The sequence below is a fragment of the Trachypithecus francoisi genome, unplaced genomic scaffold (assembly GCF_009764315.1).
Source record: "Trachypithecus francoisi isolate TF-2019V2 unplaced genomic scaffold, Tfra_2.0 Lachesis_group14, whole genome shotgun sequence".
NCBI lineage: Eukaryota > Metazoa > Chordata > Mammalia > Primates > Cercopithecidae > Trachypithecus > Trachypithecus francoisi.
In genome coordinates this window covers 51,595,837-51,613,125 of record NW_022681459.1, presented here as the reverse complement: position 1 = coordinate 51,613,125, position 17,289 = coordinate 51,595,837, and the positions used below count along the sequence as shown (strand labels likewise).

At 58.9% G+C, this 17,289-nt stretch overlaps 1 protein-coding gene across 29 annotated transcripts in view; it reads left to right on the top strand.

Annotated features, from left to right (window-relative positions):
• PPP6R2 (protein phosphatase 6 regulatory subunit 2) overlaps nt 1-15,328 on the top strand; it is a 101,370-nt gene extending 86,042 nt beyond the window's left edge. For 11 of the 29 annotated variants that reach the window (XM_033233463.1, XM_033233448.1, XM_033233451.1 and 8 more), the window contains 14 exons: nt 3,627-3,836; nt 4,709-4,773; nt 5,660-5,775; nt 7,110-7,195; nt 7,737-7,817; nt 8,210-8,307; nt 8,482-8,539; nt 8,851-8,975; nt 9,284-9,447; nt 10,363-10,522; nt 10,626-10,714; nt 11,489-11,693; nt 14,823-15,056; nt 15,137-15,328. In XM_033233463.1, coding sequence (XP_033089354.1) covers nt 3,627-3,836; nt 4,709-4,773; nt 5,660-5,775; nt 7,110-7,195; nt 7,737-7,817; nt 8,210-8,307; nt 8,482-8,539; nt 8,851-8,975; nt 9,284-9,447; nt 10,363-10,522; nt 10,626-10,714; nt 11,489-11,693; nt 14,823-15,056; nt 15,137-15,185 — 1,740 coding nt within the window. In that variant the 3' untranslated portion in view covers nt 15,186-15,328. Of the gene's footprint in view, nt 1-3,626; nt 3,837-4,708; nt 4,774-5,659; nt 5,776-7,109; nt 7,196-7,736; nt 7,818-8,209; nt 8,308-8,481; nt 8,540-8,850; nt 8,976-9,283; nt 9,448-10,362; nt 10,523-10,625; nt 10,715-11,488; nt 11,694-12,437; nt 12,548-14,822; nt 15,057-15,136 lie in introns of those variants that run through there. The other 18 variants (XM_033233447.1, XM_033233446.1, XM_033233459.1 and 15 more) reach the window with 8 other exon arrangements.
• The last annotated feature ends 1,961 nt before the right edge of the window (nt 15,329-17,289 follow it).

Sequence of the window (17,289 nt, the reverse complement as noted above, 5' to 3'; positions counted from 1 at the left end):
CCCCCACCACGCCCGGCTAATTTTTTGTGTTTTTAGTAGAGACGGGGTTTTACCATGTTAGCCAGGATGGTCTTGATCTCCTGACGTCGTGATCCACCTGCCTCGGCCTCCCAAAGTGCTGGGATTACAGGTGTGAGCCACCGCGCCCAGCCTAGGTCTTTAAATCTTTTTTTTTTTTTTTTTTTTTTTTGAGACAGAGTCTCACTCTGTCGCCCAGGCTGGAGTGCAGGGTCTTTAAATTCTTGTAGCAGTGTTTTGAAGTTTGCAGTGTACGAATCTTTTATCTCCTTGACTTAATTATTTTGGATGCTATCAGATATAAAATTGTTTTCTTTCCTTTTTGGATTATTCAGTGCTAGTGTATGGAAATGCAACTGCTTTTTTGTGTGTCAATTTTGTATCCTAGAACTTTGCTGAATTTGTTTATTATCTCTAGCAATTTATGTGGAATATTTAGAATTTTCTATGTGTAAGATCATATCAGGCTGGGTGTGGTGGCTCATGTCTGTAATCCCAGCACTTTGGGAGGCCTAGACGGGAGGATTGCTTGAACCCAGGAGTTTAAGACCAGCCTGGGCAACATAGTGAGACCTCATCTCTACAAAATAAATGAGAATAAAAATTAGGCAGGTGTGGTGGCACAGATCTGTAGTCCCAGCTATTCAGGAGACTGAAGAGGGAGGATCGCTTGAGTCTGGGAGGTCAGAGCTGCAGAGCCAAGATCACGCCACTGTGTGCACTTCAGCCAGGACAACAGAGCAAAACCTCTGCTAAAAAAAAAAAAAAAAAAAAAAATGTCATTTGGGAACAAAGATAATTTTACTTTTGCCTTTACCGTTTGGATGCCTTTTCTTTCTTTTTCTTGCCTAATTGCTCTGGCTAAGACTTCTAAGAGAAGATTGAATAGAAGCGGTGAGAGGGGGCATCCTTGCCTTGCTCCTGATCTTAGAGAAGTTTTCAGTCTTTCAGCATTGAATGTGTTGTCAGCTATGAGCTTCTCATAGGTGCCTTTATCATACTGAAGATGTTTCCTTCTGTTTCTAGTTTGAGTGTTTTATCAAGAAAGTACGTTGATTTTTTTTTTTTTTTTTTTTTTGAGACAGAGTTTCACTCCTGTTGCCCAGGCTGGAGTGCGGTGGCGTGATCTTGGCTCACTGCAGCCTCTGCCTCCTGGGCTCAAGCGATTCTCCTGCCTCAGCCTCCTGAGTAGCTGGGATTACAGGTGCCCACCACCACGCCCGGCTAATTTTTGTATTTTCAGTAAAGACGGGTGTTACCACGTTGGCCAGGCTGGTCTCAAACTCCTCACCTCAGGTGATCCACCCTCCTCAGCTTCCCAAAGTGCTGAGATTACAGGTGTGAGCCACCGTGCCCGGCCTGGCCGTATGTGGAATTTTACCAGATTTTGTTTGTATGAGTTGAGATATCATTTGGCTTCTGTCCTTTACCCTGTTAATGTCGTATATCGATTGATTTTCATATGTGGATCCATCCTTGCATTTGAGGAGCAAATCCCACTTTATCCTGGTATATAATTCTTTTTGTTTGTTTGTTTTGTTTTTTGTTTTTGTTTTGTTTTGCGACGGAGTCTCGCTCTTGTCGCCCAGGCTGGAGTGCAGTGGCCGGATCTCAGCTCACTGCAAGCTCCGCCTCTTGGGTTTACGCCATTCTCCTGCCTCAGCCTCCAGAGTAGCTGGGACTACAGGCGCCCACCACCTCGCCCGGCTAGTTTTTTGTATTTTTCAGTAGAGACGGGGTTTCACCGTGTTAGCCAGGATGGTCTCGATCTCCTGACCTCGTGATCCGCCCGTCTCGGCTTCCCAAAGCGCTGGGATTACAGGCTTGAGCCACCGCGCCCGGCCTATAATTCTTTTGATAAGATGCTAAGTTTGGTTTGCTGGTATTTTGCATCCATGTTCATATGGAATATTGGTTTGTAGTTTTCTTTTCTTGTAGTGTCCTTGTCTGGCTTTGGTATCAGGGGTAATGCTGTCCTCACAGAATGAATTAGAAAATGTTCTCTCCTCTTCAGTTTTTTTGAAGAGTTTGAGAAAGATTGGTGTTAATTCTTCTTTAAATGTGTGGTAGAACTCATTGCCAGGAAATGAAAAACAAACGGCAACAAAATAAATGTTCGGTAGAACTTCCCAGCAAAGTCATCTTGTCTGGGCTTTTCTTTCTTGAGAGGTAGGTCTGACTCCATGTTATAGATGAGGTAACACAGTCAAGCCTCCTCCAGGGTTGCTCAAGGTCATGTGGGCAGAGAAGGTGAAGCTGAGATTTAGGACCGTGTTCCTGTGGAGAAGAACATGAAGCAAATGAGCCTCCTGCCTTTCTCTAGCTCCAACCCCACTGTGTGGAACCAGGGGCTCAAGCTGGAATCCTGGTGTGGAATATCTGCCTCCCCCATTCCCTCCCCACACAGTCCTCCTCCTCCACGGAGGCGGAAGAGGGTCTGAGACACAGGCTGCCGTGGCCCCTGGAATGTAAGAGGCAACAGTGGGGGTGAGTGGGTCAGACCTATGTCCCCCTGTCTGTCCTCGTCTGGAAGAGGCTACATGGGAGGTGAGAGACAGCAGCTGTCCTCGCTCCGCCACCTCTGTCCCCAGGGGAGTGCCTAGGTGGCCAGAGCCTCCTCTGGGCTTCAGCCCGTGCTGCTTAGGTCTGGGCTCCCTTAAGGGGTGTCTGGATATGCCCCTCCCAGTCTCCTGTGTGTGTAGTGGATGATGGGCACACGCCTGCCGTCCTGGGTGGAATCCTCGTGTGCTCGAGAGTGTCACACACTTCCAGTAACTCACAAGAAAGGCAGAATCATAAAGGAACTTTTCACATACTTAGAACTGAAGAATAATAAAAATACTACTTAGCAAAATGTGTAGAATGTAGTTAAAGTTGGTTGTATACGGGGAAATGTAGCCTTTAAAGATAGACTGCAAAAGAAGAAAGGCTACAAATGAGTTCAGCTTCCAACTTAAGGACAGAAGAAGCCAGGCACGGTGGCTCCTGCCCGTCATCCCAGCTCCCGCCCATCATCCCAGCTCCCGCCCGTCATCCCAGCTCACGCCTGTCATCCCAGCACTTTGGGAGGCTGAGGCGGGCAAATCACCTGAGGTTGGAAGTTCAAGACCAGCCTGACCAACATGGCAAAACCCCGTCTCTACTAAAAATAGAAAAATTAGCTGGACATGGTGGCGGGCACCTGTAATCCCAGCTACTTTGGAGGCTGAGGCAAGAGAATCACTTAAACCCAGGAGGCAGGGGTTGCCGTGAGCCGAGATTGCGCCGCTGCACTCTAGCCTGGGAACAGAGCAAGACTCTGTCTCAAAAAAATAAAAAATAAAAAAAATAAACCCGCAGAAAGTAAAAAGAAGATGATGACTCAGATCGGAGCAGAGACTGATGGTCACCCACAGGCAGGAGATGGAAGTGCCCCGTGGCTATTTGAATTTGAAGAAGCTCTGTAACAGAGAGATGAGCCTCAGGAAAACGCCTAAAACTCCTTCCTGGCTGCCCAGACTACTCATGAGGAGTTAGGACGCCATCTTTAGGAAGGGTTTCCCTCACCTTTGTGGTGTAGCTGGCAGGAGAAAACCGACCTAAGACTGTCTTCTGTCCTCTTTACCCAGGACTTGTTCTTTAAGTACACCTGGAATAACTTTCTGCACTTCCAAGTGGAACTCTGCATAGCCGCTATTCTCTCCCACGCTGCCCGCGAGGACAGGACAGAAGCCAGCGGGTCCGAGAGCAGGGCGGAGCCTCTGCATGAGAACGGGAACCGGAGCCTGGAGACCCCCCAGCCTCCCGCCAGCCTCCCTGACAACACAATGGTGACCCACGTGAGTCCAAACAGCATCCAGCTTATCAGCGCCAGCTGCGCCCCACTCAGACCGCGTCCACGTCAGCACTGACGTGTGCCGGTCCTCGCTGTGCAGCTGACACGGGGGCAGGGCTTGGAAAGGGTCCCAGGTGTCTGGTCGGAGGCTCGTAGACAGGGGACTTGAGTGGGTCTTGCAGGTCTCATTGCCTTCAGCAGGGTGCTGGTGCCTTCTATGTGCAGGCCTGGCAGGGGTTAGCACTGCAGGGGATGAGTCCAGTCTGGCCTCCAGCTGGACGCCCGGAGAATAAATGCCCAGGGGGCCGGCAGTGTCAGTGGTGGGAACTGCATGGTGGGGAGAGGGTGTTGAGGGACCTGCAGGCCAACCAGGGACCGTCACCCAGATAGCAGGGCCACAGGTATATCATAGTGTGAGGTGGAGCCCAGGAAAAACATCTCAGGTACAAGAAGTGATCTGTGTCAGGGCCTGGAGGTGAGAAAGTGCTGAGGACACACAGCCCTAGTTGTTCGCTCTGGACACGGTGGAAGAGGGTAGGAGAGTGACCAAAGTCGGGGGCAACTGAGAGACGGGGAGAAGGCCCGGAGAGGGCAAGAGTCAGGGGGCAATTCCAGGAGTCAGAGGAGAAGGGCGAGGGTCCTTTTCTCAGGCCTCATCTTCAGGGCGCTCAGCAGTATGAGCCACTGAACAGCACCCTCCTCTGGTGTTTGGTGAGGACCATGGAGGCGGAGGCTGTGCGTGTGCAGCAGTTAAGGGCCTGCAAAGTCCACACAGACGTGGTGGCCGCCAGCCAGCCCTGCCTCGTCCAGGGATGGGTGGAGGAGTGCCTGCCTCCTTCAGACCCTGACTCACGCTGCCCCTACCCCACCCACCAGCTGTTCCAGAAGTGCTGCCTGGTGCAGAGGATCCTGGAGGCCTGGGAAGCCAACGACCACACACAGTAAGAGCCACTCGGACATGGAGGGACCCCGCCTGGCCAGTCAGGGATGCAGAGACACACCTCACCCAAGCCCTGGTGGCACTGCGTGCAGGACTGCAGGAGCGGGCGGAGTGTCGGGTGTGCGATGTGGCCCCACACTCTGGGGCTGCCGTGCAAGGGGCCCTCCTACTGGGCGGACAGCTGCAAATGCTACTTGGGGAGCTGACAGGAAGCGGTCCCGTGCCCACCAGGCACCTGCTCTAGGCCCCGCCCAACCTGATTTGCCTAGGCTTTGCCAAACTCTTGCGAGTCCCCTGTCCATTCCTGATCTTCCCCGAGAACTCGGGCCCTCCGTCAGCACTCGCACGCGGGGACACATTATTTTGGTCTTTCCGTGTCTGCTGCTTAATGGGTGCTCCCTCTGGTCAGAACACGTCCTGCTTATTGTCCTTGGCCCAGAGCCATCTGTGGGGGAAGCAGAGGCTGAGCTGGGCTGCACAGCATGGAGGTCCTGCCCGCCCTTCCCTGCAGGGTGCTGAGCCTGAGCTTTGTAGCTGACAGGGTGTGCTTACCTCCTGTGCCACTGCCGCCACTAGCGGGGCTTAGGCCATGCCACGGCCTTTCTGCCTCCATTTCCCTGTCTGTAAAATGGGGTGAGAGCAGTGTCTGTCTCCTCGTCTGTCTCAGTGGCACTTTTGGTGGTGAGGTTGGGGTGAGCCTCTGCACGTGGCGGGTGCTGCTCAAACAGAAGCATCCTGGAGGGAGGGCCGGGGGCGCGAGCACTGGGCAGAGGCCGGGCGCTTGCTCTGGAAGTGAACCTGGAGGCCTCTGCCACTTGCTTTTCTGGGTCGTGGGTCTGGCAAGGTCGGGACTAGGAGGCTGCCCTGATGGTGCCTGTTGCTTTCAGGGCAGCGGGTGGCATGAGACGTGGGAACATGGGCCACCTCACACGGATCGCCAACGCGGTGGTACAGAACCTGGAGCGGGGCCCTGTGCAGACGCATATCAGCGAGGTCATCCGAGGTGAGCCCCCAACCCGATCATCCTTCTGCTGGTCACGGGCACCGGGGCCCCAAAGGAGCTGCCGCCTGAGGCTGCCCTCTGCCCGTCAGCAGGTGCTGACTGCACTGACAGTGAGAGACCCCGTGGTTGCCTCTGCCTCTCACTTCACACATCAGATATCTCCTCAGGAGGGCCTGGGTCTCATGGGTCAGTTCTCTCGGGCGGACTTCTGTGGAGACCCTGCCAGGCGTCAGCATGTGGCACAAGAGACAGTCCTGCCGGGGCAGTTGGTGACTCCGGAGCTGGTGCTCAGAAGCCATTAGCACCGCCAGGCTCCTTGCAGCTCACGGAGCCCCGCCTGGCTGGGCTGTCCTGGCCGCGTGCTCTGCGCTCAGGTGATCCGAGAGTCTCCTTCTCACTCAGGTGTGAGACTTCCTAGCACAAGTCTCAGGGGAGCAGGGAGCAGCCTGTTTCTTAAGAACACAGTGGGTTAGATGGGCACAGGCACAGCACATGTGTGGCAGAGGCAGGCACAGCACATGTGTGGCAGAGGCGGGCCCAGCACGTGTGTGGCAGAGGCAGGCCCAGCTGTGGCCCCTCCTCCCTATACCTGTGTAAGGTGAAGAAGCTCTGGATAGCCCTCCCTGCACCCCAGGACCATAGTGAGGGGTCTCCTGGGTTGGGCTCCATTAGGCCCTGGCGAGGTCAGGCCCGCTGGCAGCCGTCATAAATAATAAAAGGGCAGGAGGAGCTTCCCCACATCCTGGAGGGCAAAGCACATGGGTAGAGGTCAAGGCCAGGGACGGCTCTCCAGGGCAGGGGCAGTTGAGGGAGGCGAGGGGCAAGCAGGAAGCCCTTGGGTCATCCCACACGATCTCTGGATTGTGAGTCCTTCCAGGGCTCTGACCTCCCCGGAAAAACAGACATGACGCATGCCTAGGCCTGTGGGCTGCTGCTGAGTTTGGGCCTGTGAGGTGGGGAGAAGGAAGCTGGCTGCTTTCTCAGATTCTGTTCCATGGCTTCTGTATTTCTGGGAGTTCCTCACCGTGGGCTTCCGCACCAACAGACTTGGAACTCGGATGCCCATTGGGGTCTCCGTAGGGGCAGATGTACCCACCACCCTGCCCACAGTTGCTGCACCTCAATCTCAGTGTGGCCCCAGGTCCCTCCGGACACACAGCTATGCTGCCTCCTTCCCATCCAGCAAAGCCCGTGCTTCAGGCCCTCAGACAGACTGACTGCAGTAGCAGCTCCCCATCCTCCTGGACCCGCGATGTACCTGCCATACCTCCTGGGTGCCCTGCGCCATCTGCACAGGGTCTCCCAGGGCTCACCAGGCAGCACTTCCCTTGCAGGGCTCCCTGCGGATTGCCGTGGCCGCTGGGAGAGCTTCGTGGAGGAGACACTGACGGAGACGAACCGCAGGAACACTGTGGACCTGGTGAGGAGGCTCGGGGCTGCCCCTCGGCACGAGCACGGTGCTGGGACGCCGTCCGACGCTCCTGCCTTTGCCCTGAGGCAGAGGCCAAGGGAGGCACAAGGGCCGCACACCTGCCTGCTCCTATTGCACGCGGTGGCCCTGCGTAGCCCGCAGGTGTGCAGTGTGTCCTCTGGGCTGGTGTCCATAACAGAGACCCTGTCCTGTGCCACACCAGGGCTGGGTCTCTGAGGACCTCTGCAGAGCTGGTGTTGGCCTCAGGTCTCTTCCCTCCCACTCCAGGAGCTGTAGCTTATTGGCAGAGGGCCCCTTTTGCCTGAGACCCACAACCTGCCCCCTGCACTTGGAGGTTGGGCTGTCACGGGGCCTTGGCCTCAGCTGGGCACCTTACACAGCACGGCCTCTGGGGCCCAGAGATCTGACGAGTGACGTGCTGGGCGGGGTCTGGGAGCTCTGGGCTGGGCAGGGTCCTGGGCGCTGGGCTGGGTGGGGTCTGGGGCACTGGGCTGGCTCACACGCCCACCCCGTCTGGCCTGTGTTTTAGGTGAGCACTCACCACCTTCACTCCTCGAGTGAGGACGAGGACATTGAGGGTGCTTTCCCTAACGAGCTGTCCCTTCAGCAGGTGAGGGCGTGGCCGGCACCTGTGTGCGCTGCGCTTGGTCCTCCAGACGAGTCTGATGGCATCTCACTAGCAAAGGGGAGAGGGGGCTCGTCTCCGAGCACGTATGGGGCGGGTGGGTCTGAGGGGAGAACCCCAAAGTCACTCCACCTTGATGAGAGCACTGAGAACACAGCAGATGGACTCCAAAGTCAGAATATGGGGCGTATCTCAGATGTGACCGCAGCGGGCACGCAGCCTGAGTTTTGGTAGAATCGTGAGCCCTGAACAGTCAGAGTTTACTGCCGGCTTTTGCTGGAGGAGAAGCTCCTGAACAACTAGAGAGCCTGTGGTTCCAAAGAACAGCCTCCAGGCCTGAGGCTGCTCCATGACCGGCGTTCCTCCCTCCCTCCCAGGCTTTCTCTGACTACCAGATCCAGCAGATGGCGGCCAGCTTTGTGGATCAGTTTGGCTTCAATGATGAGGAGTTTGCAGACCAGGACGACAACATCAAGTAAGTCTTCTTGGACGCCCGTCCTCGCCACTGGGGTCCCATGGGGGCAGCTCCCTGAGGCCTTGCCGGGAGTGCGGCCTGATGTCTGCAGTGAGCACCAGGGGAGGAGCACTGCGGCCACCGACGGGCAGCGAGGAGGCAGGAGCGCTGAGACCACTCTCCTTGCTCTTGCAGTGCCCCGTTTGACAGGATCGCAGAGATCAACTTCAACATTGACGCTGACGAGGACAGTGTGAGCCAGCGGGGCTGTGTGGGACTGTGTGGGGCTGTGTGGCGTGCGGGCACCCTTTTCCCAGGCAGCTCAGGCCGCGCCCATGGCTCGGTCTCCCGTGGGCCTGTGGTCTGCCGTGGGCCTATGCGGTGGGGCTGGGAGAGGCCCCTCTGTGGAGCTCGGAACAGTCGCTTTCCTTGCCCCTCCCCATCCTGCCCTCCAGCCCGGGGCTCCCACACCCTGAACTAAGCCCATCTGGGAGCCCTTTGGGGAGAGCACCTCCTGTCTCCCCCAGACCCTCTGGAAACTGACCTTGGTGTTTTACTCTGCAGCCCAGCGCAGCTCTGTTTGAGGCCTGCTGCAGCGACCGCATCCAGCCCTTTGATGACGATGAGGATGAGGACATCTGGGAGGACAGTGACACTCGCTGTGCCACCCGGGTGATGGCCAGAGCCAGGTGCGGGGCCCGCCCATCCCCCAAAGCCTCTGCCGAGGAGGTGCAGCCCCCAGGACACCCGTCAGACGCCCCGACGCCCTGCTGTTTGTTACTCTGGCTCGCAGAGCAGGCACACCTGTCCTGCAAGTTCTGGGGCCCAACACAGTGGGTGACCCTGAGGAGCCCGGAGCTGAGGCCTAGAGCGACTCCTGCTCCTCTCTCGAGACAATCTGTGCTCACCCTCAGCCCCGAGCCTGGGGCCGTCCCTGACCCTCAACGTTAGGCGTCTGTCCTGGGCCACCAGGCATCTGACTCTGAGTCTCCCCCAGGTTTGGAGCCCCCCATGCTTCAGAGAGCTGCTCAAAGAATGGCCCAGAGCGCGGAGGCCAGGACGGGAAGGCGAGCTCAGAAGCACACGGAGATGCACCTGGGGCAGGTGCCCCCCCGGCCCCTGGGAAGAAGGCAGCCCACCCTGTGGAGGGTGACTCAGAAGGTGGCGCTGGGGGCCGGAGCCGGGGCCATGGGTGTCGGGGACAGGACATGGTACCCTGGCCTGGGTGTTGTGGAGGCTTCATTTAGGGCTCACTGTGGCCCGGAGCCTGCATCCCCAGCTCTTTCCCAGCCATCCTGAGTACGGGTCTGTGCTGCCCTGTGCCCAGCACAAGGTGGTCTCCTGGCCCTGCCTCTTGATTGTGGTCACTCAGCCACGTCGCCAAGGCTGGTGGGTGGTGTCCACCTAGTCTTCATCGTCCACCCAGCCCCCACGAAATCGGGCACGGGCCTGACGCCCTCCCCAGCACAGCAGCTCAGGCTGGCCACCACCCTCACAGCCTACGTCTGTGGCAGGAGCTGGTCCACCCCACAGGCCGCACGGCTGATAAGATCCCTCTCCTTACCCCTGCCCTGGAGGCAGCACTGAGGCACTCAGGACTTTGCGGGGGGACAGGAATCTCTGTTAGGAGGTGCTCAGCTCTTAGCTGAGACTGACAAAGCAAGGATGACACCCTGGGGAAGCAGGAACATCTGAGATAGGAGGGAGGCACCCCATTCTCGAGGCCAGGGAGGGGCCCGTGGTGCTCGGTGAGCTGCCATCTCTGTCGGTTGCTGGGTAGGGCAGGGCAATGGTGTCACCTCCACAGTCAGTTCAGCCCTGCTGGAGGCCTGGGGCCCCTCAGGCGCCTCCCTGAGGCCCGGGTCACACGCCCCATGGTGTTGGCAGCTTGTCAGGACCCTCAAGCTGCCCCATTGCTCTCTGAGGGGCTGATGGGCACTGCCCAGCCCTCCCTCCTGGATCAGCTCCATGTTCCTGTCAACCTCTGTGGGGCCCCCGGGGTGGGGGCGCTGCCTTCCCTTTGCCTGCAGCACCCCAGGCAGGCCTGCCCACACCTGACCCGTCTCTCTCCCCCAGCAGGCGCCATGTGGACGGCAGTGTTTGAGGAGCCAGCGAACTCGACACCCACAGCCCCAGGAGTGGTGAGGGACGTGGGTTCCAGCGTGTGGGCAGCTGGCACCTCAGCTCCAGAGGAGAAAGGCTGGGCCAAGTTCACCGACTTCCAGCCCTTCTGCTGGTAACAAATGCGCTGGCAGGAGGGGGCCGTGCCAGGAAGTGCCCGTCAGGGTCAGGAGGCGCCCGTCCCCCGGGACTGACCCTGTCCTCGTGCTTGCCTGCAGCTCCGAGTCAGGGCCCAGGTGCAGCTCTCCAGTGGACACAGAACGCAGCCGGGCTGAGGGCAGCCGAAGCCAAGGCCCTGAGAAAGCCTGTGAGTAGGAGTAGTGCAGGCAGCACCCAGGCTGCTGCAGAGGCCCAGCCTTGCCCAGTTTAAGGCCTGAGGCCAGCTGGCCGCCCTCCTTGGGGGCAGTGGGAGGTGGTGGCCAGGGCCCCGCATGCTGCTGGGCCTCTGGTGACATTGGGGTTTGATACAGCAGTGGGACTGGAGCAGCCACGTGCGGATGGGGAGGCCCCCAGAGGGGAGGCAGCAAGGCCATCGGGCTGGCCCCAAGCCCGGTCTGAGTAGGTGGCACAGCCCAGGCCTGCACCCTGGGTTCCAGCCAGCAGCCCCAGGACCCCAGTATTGAGATGTGTGTGGGTGGGGTGCTGGCAGGAAGCCGTTCTGGGGCCTGATGTGAGCCCCTGGCCCCTAGCCCCCTAGTCAGGCTCAGAAGCTTCCCCAGACAAGGCTGAGAGCTCCAGGTGAGTGACAGCTGCCTGCCAACACTGGTGTCCCAGGTGCTTGAAGGAGCTGTGGCAGGACCACACGAGGCGGAGCGGGCCCCTCCCTGAGCCTCTGCGTCCTCCTGTGAGACCAAGGCGTGTTGCCCTGTATCATGGGGGAGGCAACAGGGTTGCTTGTGTGGAGACCCCATGGCAGGCGCGTGAGCCTGTCTGCCTCATCATGTGGCTCCCACACGGGCACACGTGTGCAGGCAACAGGCTGCATGTGAGAGGCCACGTGTATGCGGGCCCTATGGCCAGGGTGGCCGTGCCTCATGGCCCCTCCTGCCTCACTGGACAGCACAGGCCTCCTCCTTTGCAGTCAGCCCAGCTTCTCCATGTGCCTGGAACGTGTGTGTCACCAGGAAGGCCCCCCTGCTGGCCTCTGACAGCAGCTCCTCTGGGGGCTCCGACAGTGAGGACGACTACCAGAAGGCAGCGAGTGCCGTGGACGCCGTGAGCAGGAGACCCGGCCGGGAGGCCCCCCCGCTGCCCACAGTGGCCAGGACAGAGGAGGCTGTCGGCAGGTGTGTGGGGCGTGGGGAGCGGGGCGGGCCTGCCCAAGTGCAAAGGGTGCGGCTTCCAGGCTGTTCCCAGGTCTCAGCTCCCCCCAGAGCAGGCTGAGGCCAGGTCAGAGGTCTTCCCCACACTGCTTCCCCCATGGCCTTGTGACCCCTCAGAGGCTGGCTCGGGGTGGTGATGCCTACGCATTTAAGTGGAGGCCGGATGGGGGGAGTGTGGGGGCTCGTTTCTCGAACAGAACATGTGTTCTCCGTCGTGAGTGGTTAAGACAAGAAGACAGGGCCTGGATGTCCCAGACAGTCCTCCAGGGACTTGGGGGAGCAGCCCCTACCCCAGATCCCAGTTGGAGAGAACAGCCCAGCTCTTGGGGCTCTGGGCCTGGCTGAGCCACCTGGGATCTGGGTACCCTGGTGGTCAGGGAGGGGCACAGACTTTTAAGTCCAGCAGGCGAGTGGGCATCTGTGGAGCTCACGCAGACCTCGCCCGCTGCTCCGCTTCCACAGGAGGCCTGAGATCCCCAGACGCCTCAGAAGCAGGACAGTAGAATTGGGGCGGGGGCCTCAGGACTGCATTTGGGGCGTCCAGACACTGAGAGTTGGAGGCAGCTTGCAGGTGGGCAGAGGCCCAGGCTCCCTTGAGCCCCCAAGAGCCATTCGTGGGGAGAGAGTGGAGAGGGAGGTGCTCCCTGTGAGGAGGCTGGAGTCTGGCCGGCCCTTCCAGCAAGCTGAACCCCATCCAGCCCTCCGCAGGAAGAAGGTCCCTGGCATTCTTCAGTGAACAGATACCACTCTGGCCTCTGGGGTCAGGGGGTGGGAGATTAGCAGGAGGGCAGGACAGATGGGGTAGATGCCAGGGCCAGGTAAACCTAAGGGGGAGGATAGGACTGGGCTTGACAGGGGGAGGAGGGTGCACCTGGCAAGGGTACAGCTATGCAAAGGCCCTGGGGCCTGAGCTCCCAGTAGGTCCAGGCAACAGTGGGGAGGTCCTTGGACTGGATTTCTCTAGGAGGGGACAAGGTGCCTGTCACCTGGTGGTACATCCCAGTCCCTCCTGGCTCTGTGGTTGTGAAGGGCCTGCCTGGAGCAGGGTGAGGATGCCCCCCAGCCTCACCATCCAATGCAGCTCAGCCTGCATGCGTCCCACCTGTGCTGCCCTCCCCTCACATGTGGAACAGGTCTGACACCTCAGAGCGTCCTGCTCGCTGACCCCCGGCAGTCCTGGAAGGTCTGTGTGGTACTGGGGCTCAGGCATCTCCCCCAGCCAAGCTGCAAGCTCAGCACCAGGCTGGCTCTCCCCACCCTGTTGACCGGCAAGCCCCGTCTCTGCTCACAGCTCCTCCCCTTGTTTGGCCACCCTGTCCTCAGGGCATCTGCAGCAAGTGGGGGGCATAGCACAGGAAACGGGGCCAACGCCACAGCAGTGGATGTCCTGATGCCGAAGTCACTGGGAAGCCCAGGCCAGAGCCCCTCGGGTTGAAAGTCATACAGAGTTTCTGTGTGGGCTTCAGTCCTTCTTAGTCACTGAAAATAATTTTTTTTGTTTTGTTTTTGAGATGAAGTCTTGCGCTGTTGCCCCGGCTGGAGTGGGTATGATCTCGGCTCACTGCAACCTCTGCCTCCCAGGTTCAAGCGATTCTCCTGCCTCAGCCTTCCCAGTAGCTGGGACCACAGGCGCCCGCCACCACGCTCAGCTGATTTTTGTATTTTTAGTAGAGACGGGTTTCACTGGCCGGGCGCGGTGGCTCAAGCCTGTAATCCCAGCACTTTGGGAGGCCGAGACGGGCGGATCACGAGGTCAGGAGATCGAGACCATCCCGGCTAACACGGTGAAACCCGTCTCTACTAAAAATACAAAAATCTAGCCGGGCGAGGTGGCGGGCGCCTGTAGTCCCAGCTACTCGGGAGGCTGAGGCAGGAGAATGGCGTAAACCCGGGGGGCGGAGCTTGCAGTGAGCTGAGATCTGGCCACTGCGCTCCAGCCTGGGAGACAGAGCAAGACTCTGTCTCAAAAAAAAAAAAAAAGAGAGACGGGTTTCACCATATTGACCAGACTGGTCTGGAACTCCTGACCTCGTGATCCACCTGCCTTGGCCTCCCCAAGTGCTGGGATTACAGGCGTGAGCCACCACGCTCAGCCTAGTCACTGAAATTCTTAACAGTCTACGCAGCCAGGCACAGTAGCTCCTGCCTATAATCCCAGCAGTTTAGGAGGCCAGGGCAGGCGGATCATGAGGTCAGGAGTTCCAGACCAGTCTGGCCAATATGGTGAAACCCGTCTCTACTAAAAATACAAAAATTAGCTGGGCGTGGTGGCGGGCGCCTGTGGTCCCAGCTACTCGGAAGGCTGAGGCAGGAGAATCGCTTGAACCAGTGAGCTGAGATTGCACCATTGCACTCCAGCCTGGGCGTCAGAAACTATGTCAACCAAAACAAACCTTTACCCACTTTTCCTAAACCACCCGTAAAAAACTTTGCTCTGAAAAGCGGGGAATATCATTGTGCAAAGTAAGTTGCTTTTTTCCACGGGGCTTTCTGCATAAAACTTGCCACACTTAGAGCTCTGCCTGCACCGTCCTGACGACCCAGCCTGCAGGTGAGCTTCCTCGCACCCCCACCTGACCTGAGCGCCCCCTCGCGGGGTCAGACACTCAGTGTCCTCGCCCTGCAGGAGGCCAGAGGGCCCATCTGCTGCTCATGGCCAGGCTGGGCCTTGGGGTGCCTGACCCCCTCCAGAGCGAGCCCCTTAGATGCCCGGCAGGATCCTCTCTCCCCTCCCGTCCCTCAGGCGGTTTCCCCACACTGTGCCCAGTGTAAGGCTGACGTTGAGATCACGGCACAGGAGCCTCAGGGGCCCTTGGAGAATGAGGCGCTTGATGAGCAGGATCTGAGCGCTGCCTGGAAGGAGGTTTGAGGTCATCAGTGGACAGGCAGCTTGTCCCAGTACTTGGAACTCGGAGCCGCAGAGCTGCCTGGCTGGGCACAACCTGGGCCACCCCACAGAGGGCAGGAGTGGGAGGGGCCAAAGATGGTGCTCCAGGCCACCTGGACCTTTTTGTCCAGCTGGTCTTTCGGCATGCGGTGGGGTGGCACTGAGGGTGGGGGTGCCCGTAACCAGAGCCCGTGTCTGCCATGCAGGGCCGAGTGTCCTGACAGCCGGCTGTTCGACCCTGCCTGCCCCGCGCCAAAGGAAGTGACCGCTGCCCCAGCTGTGGCCGCTGTGGCCATCACAGCATTGAGCAAGGCTGGCCCCGCCATACCCACCCCAGCAGTCTCTTCTGCAGTGGCCGTGGCGGTCCCCCTAGGGCCCATCATGGCAGTCACAACAGCCCCAGCCATGGTGGCCACCCTGGGGACAGTGACAAAGGACAGGTGAGCAGGTTGAGTGTGGGGTAGGGGGTGCGGACAGGGCCCGCAGCCCCCACGGCTCCAACCCCACCCCATTCCTGCAGGAAGACAGATGCCCCGCCGGAAGGAGCTGCCTTAAATGGCCCAGTGTGATGCTGCTGCCGCCCGGCCACGGCCCGCCCTGGTCAGGCTGCATCCTTAATCGAGAAAACTACCTGGTGATGCAATCTTTTTTTTTTTAATTTAATTTAATTTTAAAATAAATGCTGCATTGGTAAAGCTGGCAGTTGAAACCAGTTGGACGGCCCAGCTTGCGTCTCTTCTGCCTGAGTGGGCCTCTCAGGTCACTCGTGCCCTGCTGGAGGACAGAGGGGCACCTCAGCCGCCCCCAGGCCCGGAGCACAGCAATAAGGTCTGCCTGCAGGAGCCGGGGTGGGGGTGGGGGGCAGGACCCTGAGATGCCACCAGGATCTGATGGGCCAGGAAGGGCGTGGACTTGGAGGCTGTTTTTAGAGACTTTTTTAAAGAATACAGAAGGAGCCAAGCTTTTTTGCACTTTGTATCCAGCTGCAAGCTCAGGGCAGAGTCAAGGGCCTGGGCTGGGGACACCCGACTCACAGGAATGCGTAAGGGCCTCAGACCCTTGCAGCTGCCCAGTAGCCCTTGGAGCTGGCACTGAACCAGGCTGCAAGATTTGACTGCCTTAAAAACACAAGGCCCTCTGGGCCTGGCAGGGATGTCCCTGTGCCCAGCACAGGGTGCCTGGCAGGGGGAGACCACAGGTATGCAGGTGGGGGGGCCATGGCTTGGCACTGGGGGCTTGAAGACTGGTTTCTAGCACTACTGGTCATGGCCATGTTGTCCTAGAAGGGTCCAGAAGATTCTTTTACGTTGAGTCCATTTTTAATGTTCTTATCACCTGACAGGGCACCCAAAACCCCCAACTCCCAATAAAAGCCGTGACGTTCGGACAAACCGCGTTATTGTGAACCTTCTGGCCCCAAAGCCCCAGTCCGGCCAGGGGTGGGAGTGTCTCCTCCAGCGTCTCTTTTGTGGCCCCCTCATCCCCCAGGATCATCCCCATGTACTGGGTGGAGGTGGAACAGGCCACATCACAGCAGCAGGTCTCTATAGCTGAGCAAATACTGAGCTTTTTCCTGTTTGGGGGATGGGGGAGCCACTTCACCTGACGCTCAAACACACCAACCCCAGGCCTTGCTTTTGTGCCAGTTCCCCGTCCCCCTCCCGGAGGCCTGGGCCCACCTTGTCCTCACTGAGTGGGAAGGAAGGGCAGGTGGAGACCAGACTGGCCCCCCCACCCCCACTGGGGGGCTCATCTGAAAAATGATCAAGGGCCTCCTTCCGCCATGGTTGGAGAGAACCTGCTCAGCTCCCCAGAGGCCGTCTCGGCCCCAGCTACACACACTGCCTTGTTCTCGCCCCCTGCCCTGTGCCTGGCATTTGTTCTCTCCCCCCACAAACGTGGAATAGGGAGGGCAGGGTCCTTTCTCCCCTTACTCTGACCTGTGGGTTTTCCAGGTGCCAGGAACTTTGGTCAGGCTCCATCTGTCTGGCCTGAGCGAAGACCTGGCTGGTTTCAGTGGCTCAAGTGAGCCCAACCTCACGTCTTCCCCCTGGTGTCCCAGCACCACCTGTTTGTTTGGTGGGGGAGGTGGTGGCATCATGCTGGGCCTGACAGGGTCCAACGCTGTCCTTGGCTTCAACATCCCCCCAGGGGAGGGTCTTGGCCCCTCCACCTGCCAGCACCAGGCCCTACCTCTGCAGCGATCACCAGAACCCTCCCCTCACCCACACCTGCTCACCTCCCACCTGAGAGGGGCCTCTAGCTGGGTCCCCTGTCCCCCACCAGCCCCTCTGGCCAGGTCACCAGCTGCCACTCTCAGATGTTCTCTTGGCCTTGGCAGCATCTACACCCCTCCCCACCTTCTGCTCCCACACCCCTGGCCAGGCCTCACCAGGCCACAGACGACACAGCAGCTCAGCAGGCGAAGCCCTGGGCCAGGTGGGACTCAGGTTTGAACAGGAAGAGCAGTGAGGGGCCAGAGTGACACCAAGAAGGGAAGGACCGGGGCCCTCTGAGACCCCAGGGAAAGGAGAGGCAGAATTCCCAAGAACGGAGAGATCTGTCACCCATGGGCACTGGCCCCCTCACTATGCCAGGTGCCGTTTGCTGCCTGAAGGCCAGATGTGGTTGACCCGCACTCCCCTGGGTACCCGCTGTCCCCCTTCCTGGGTC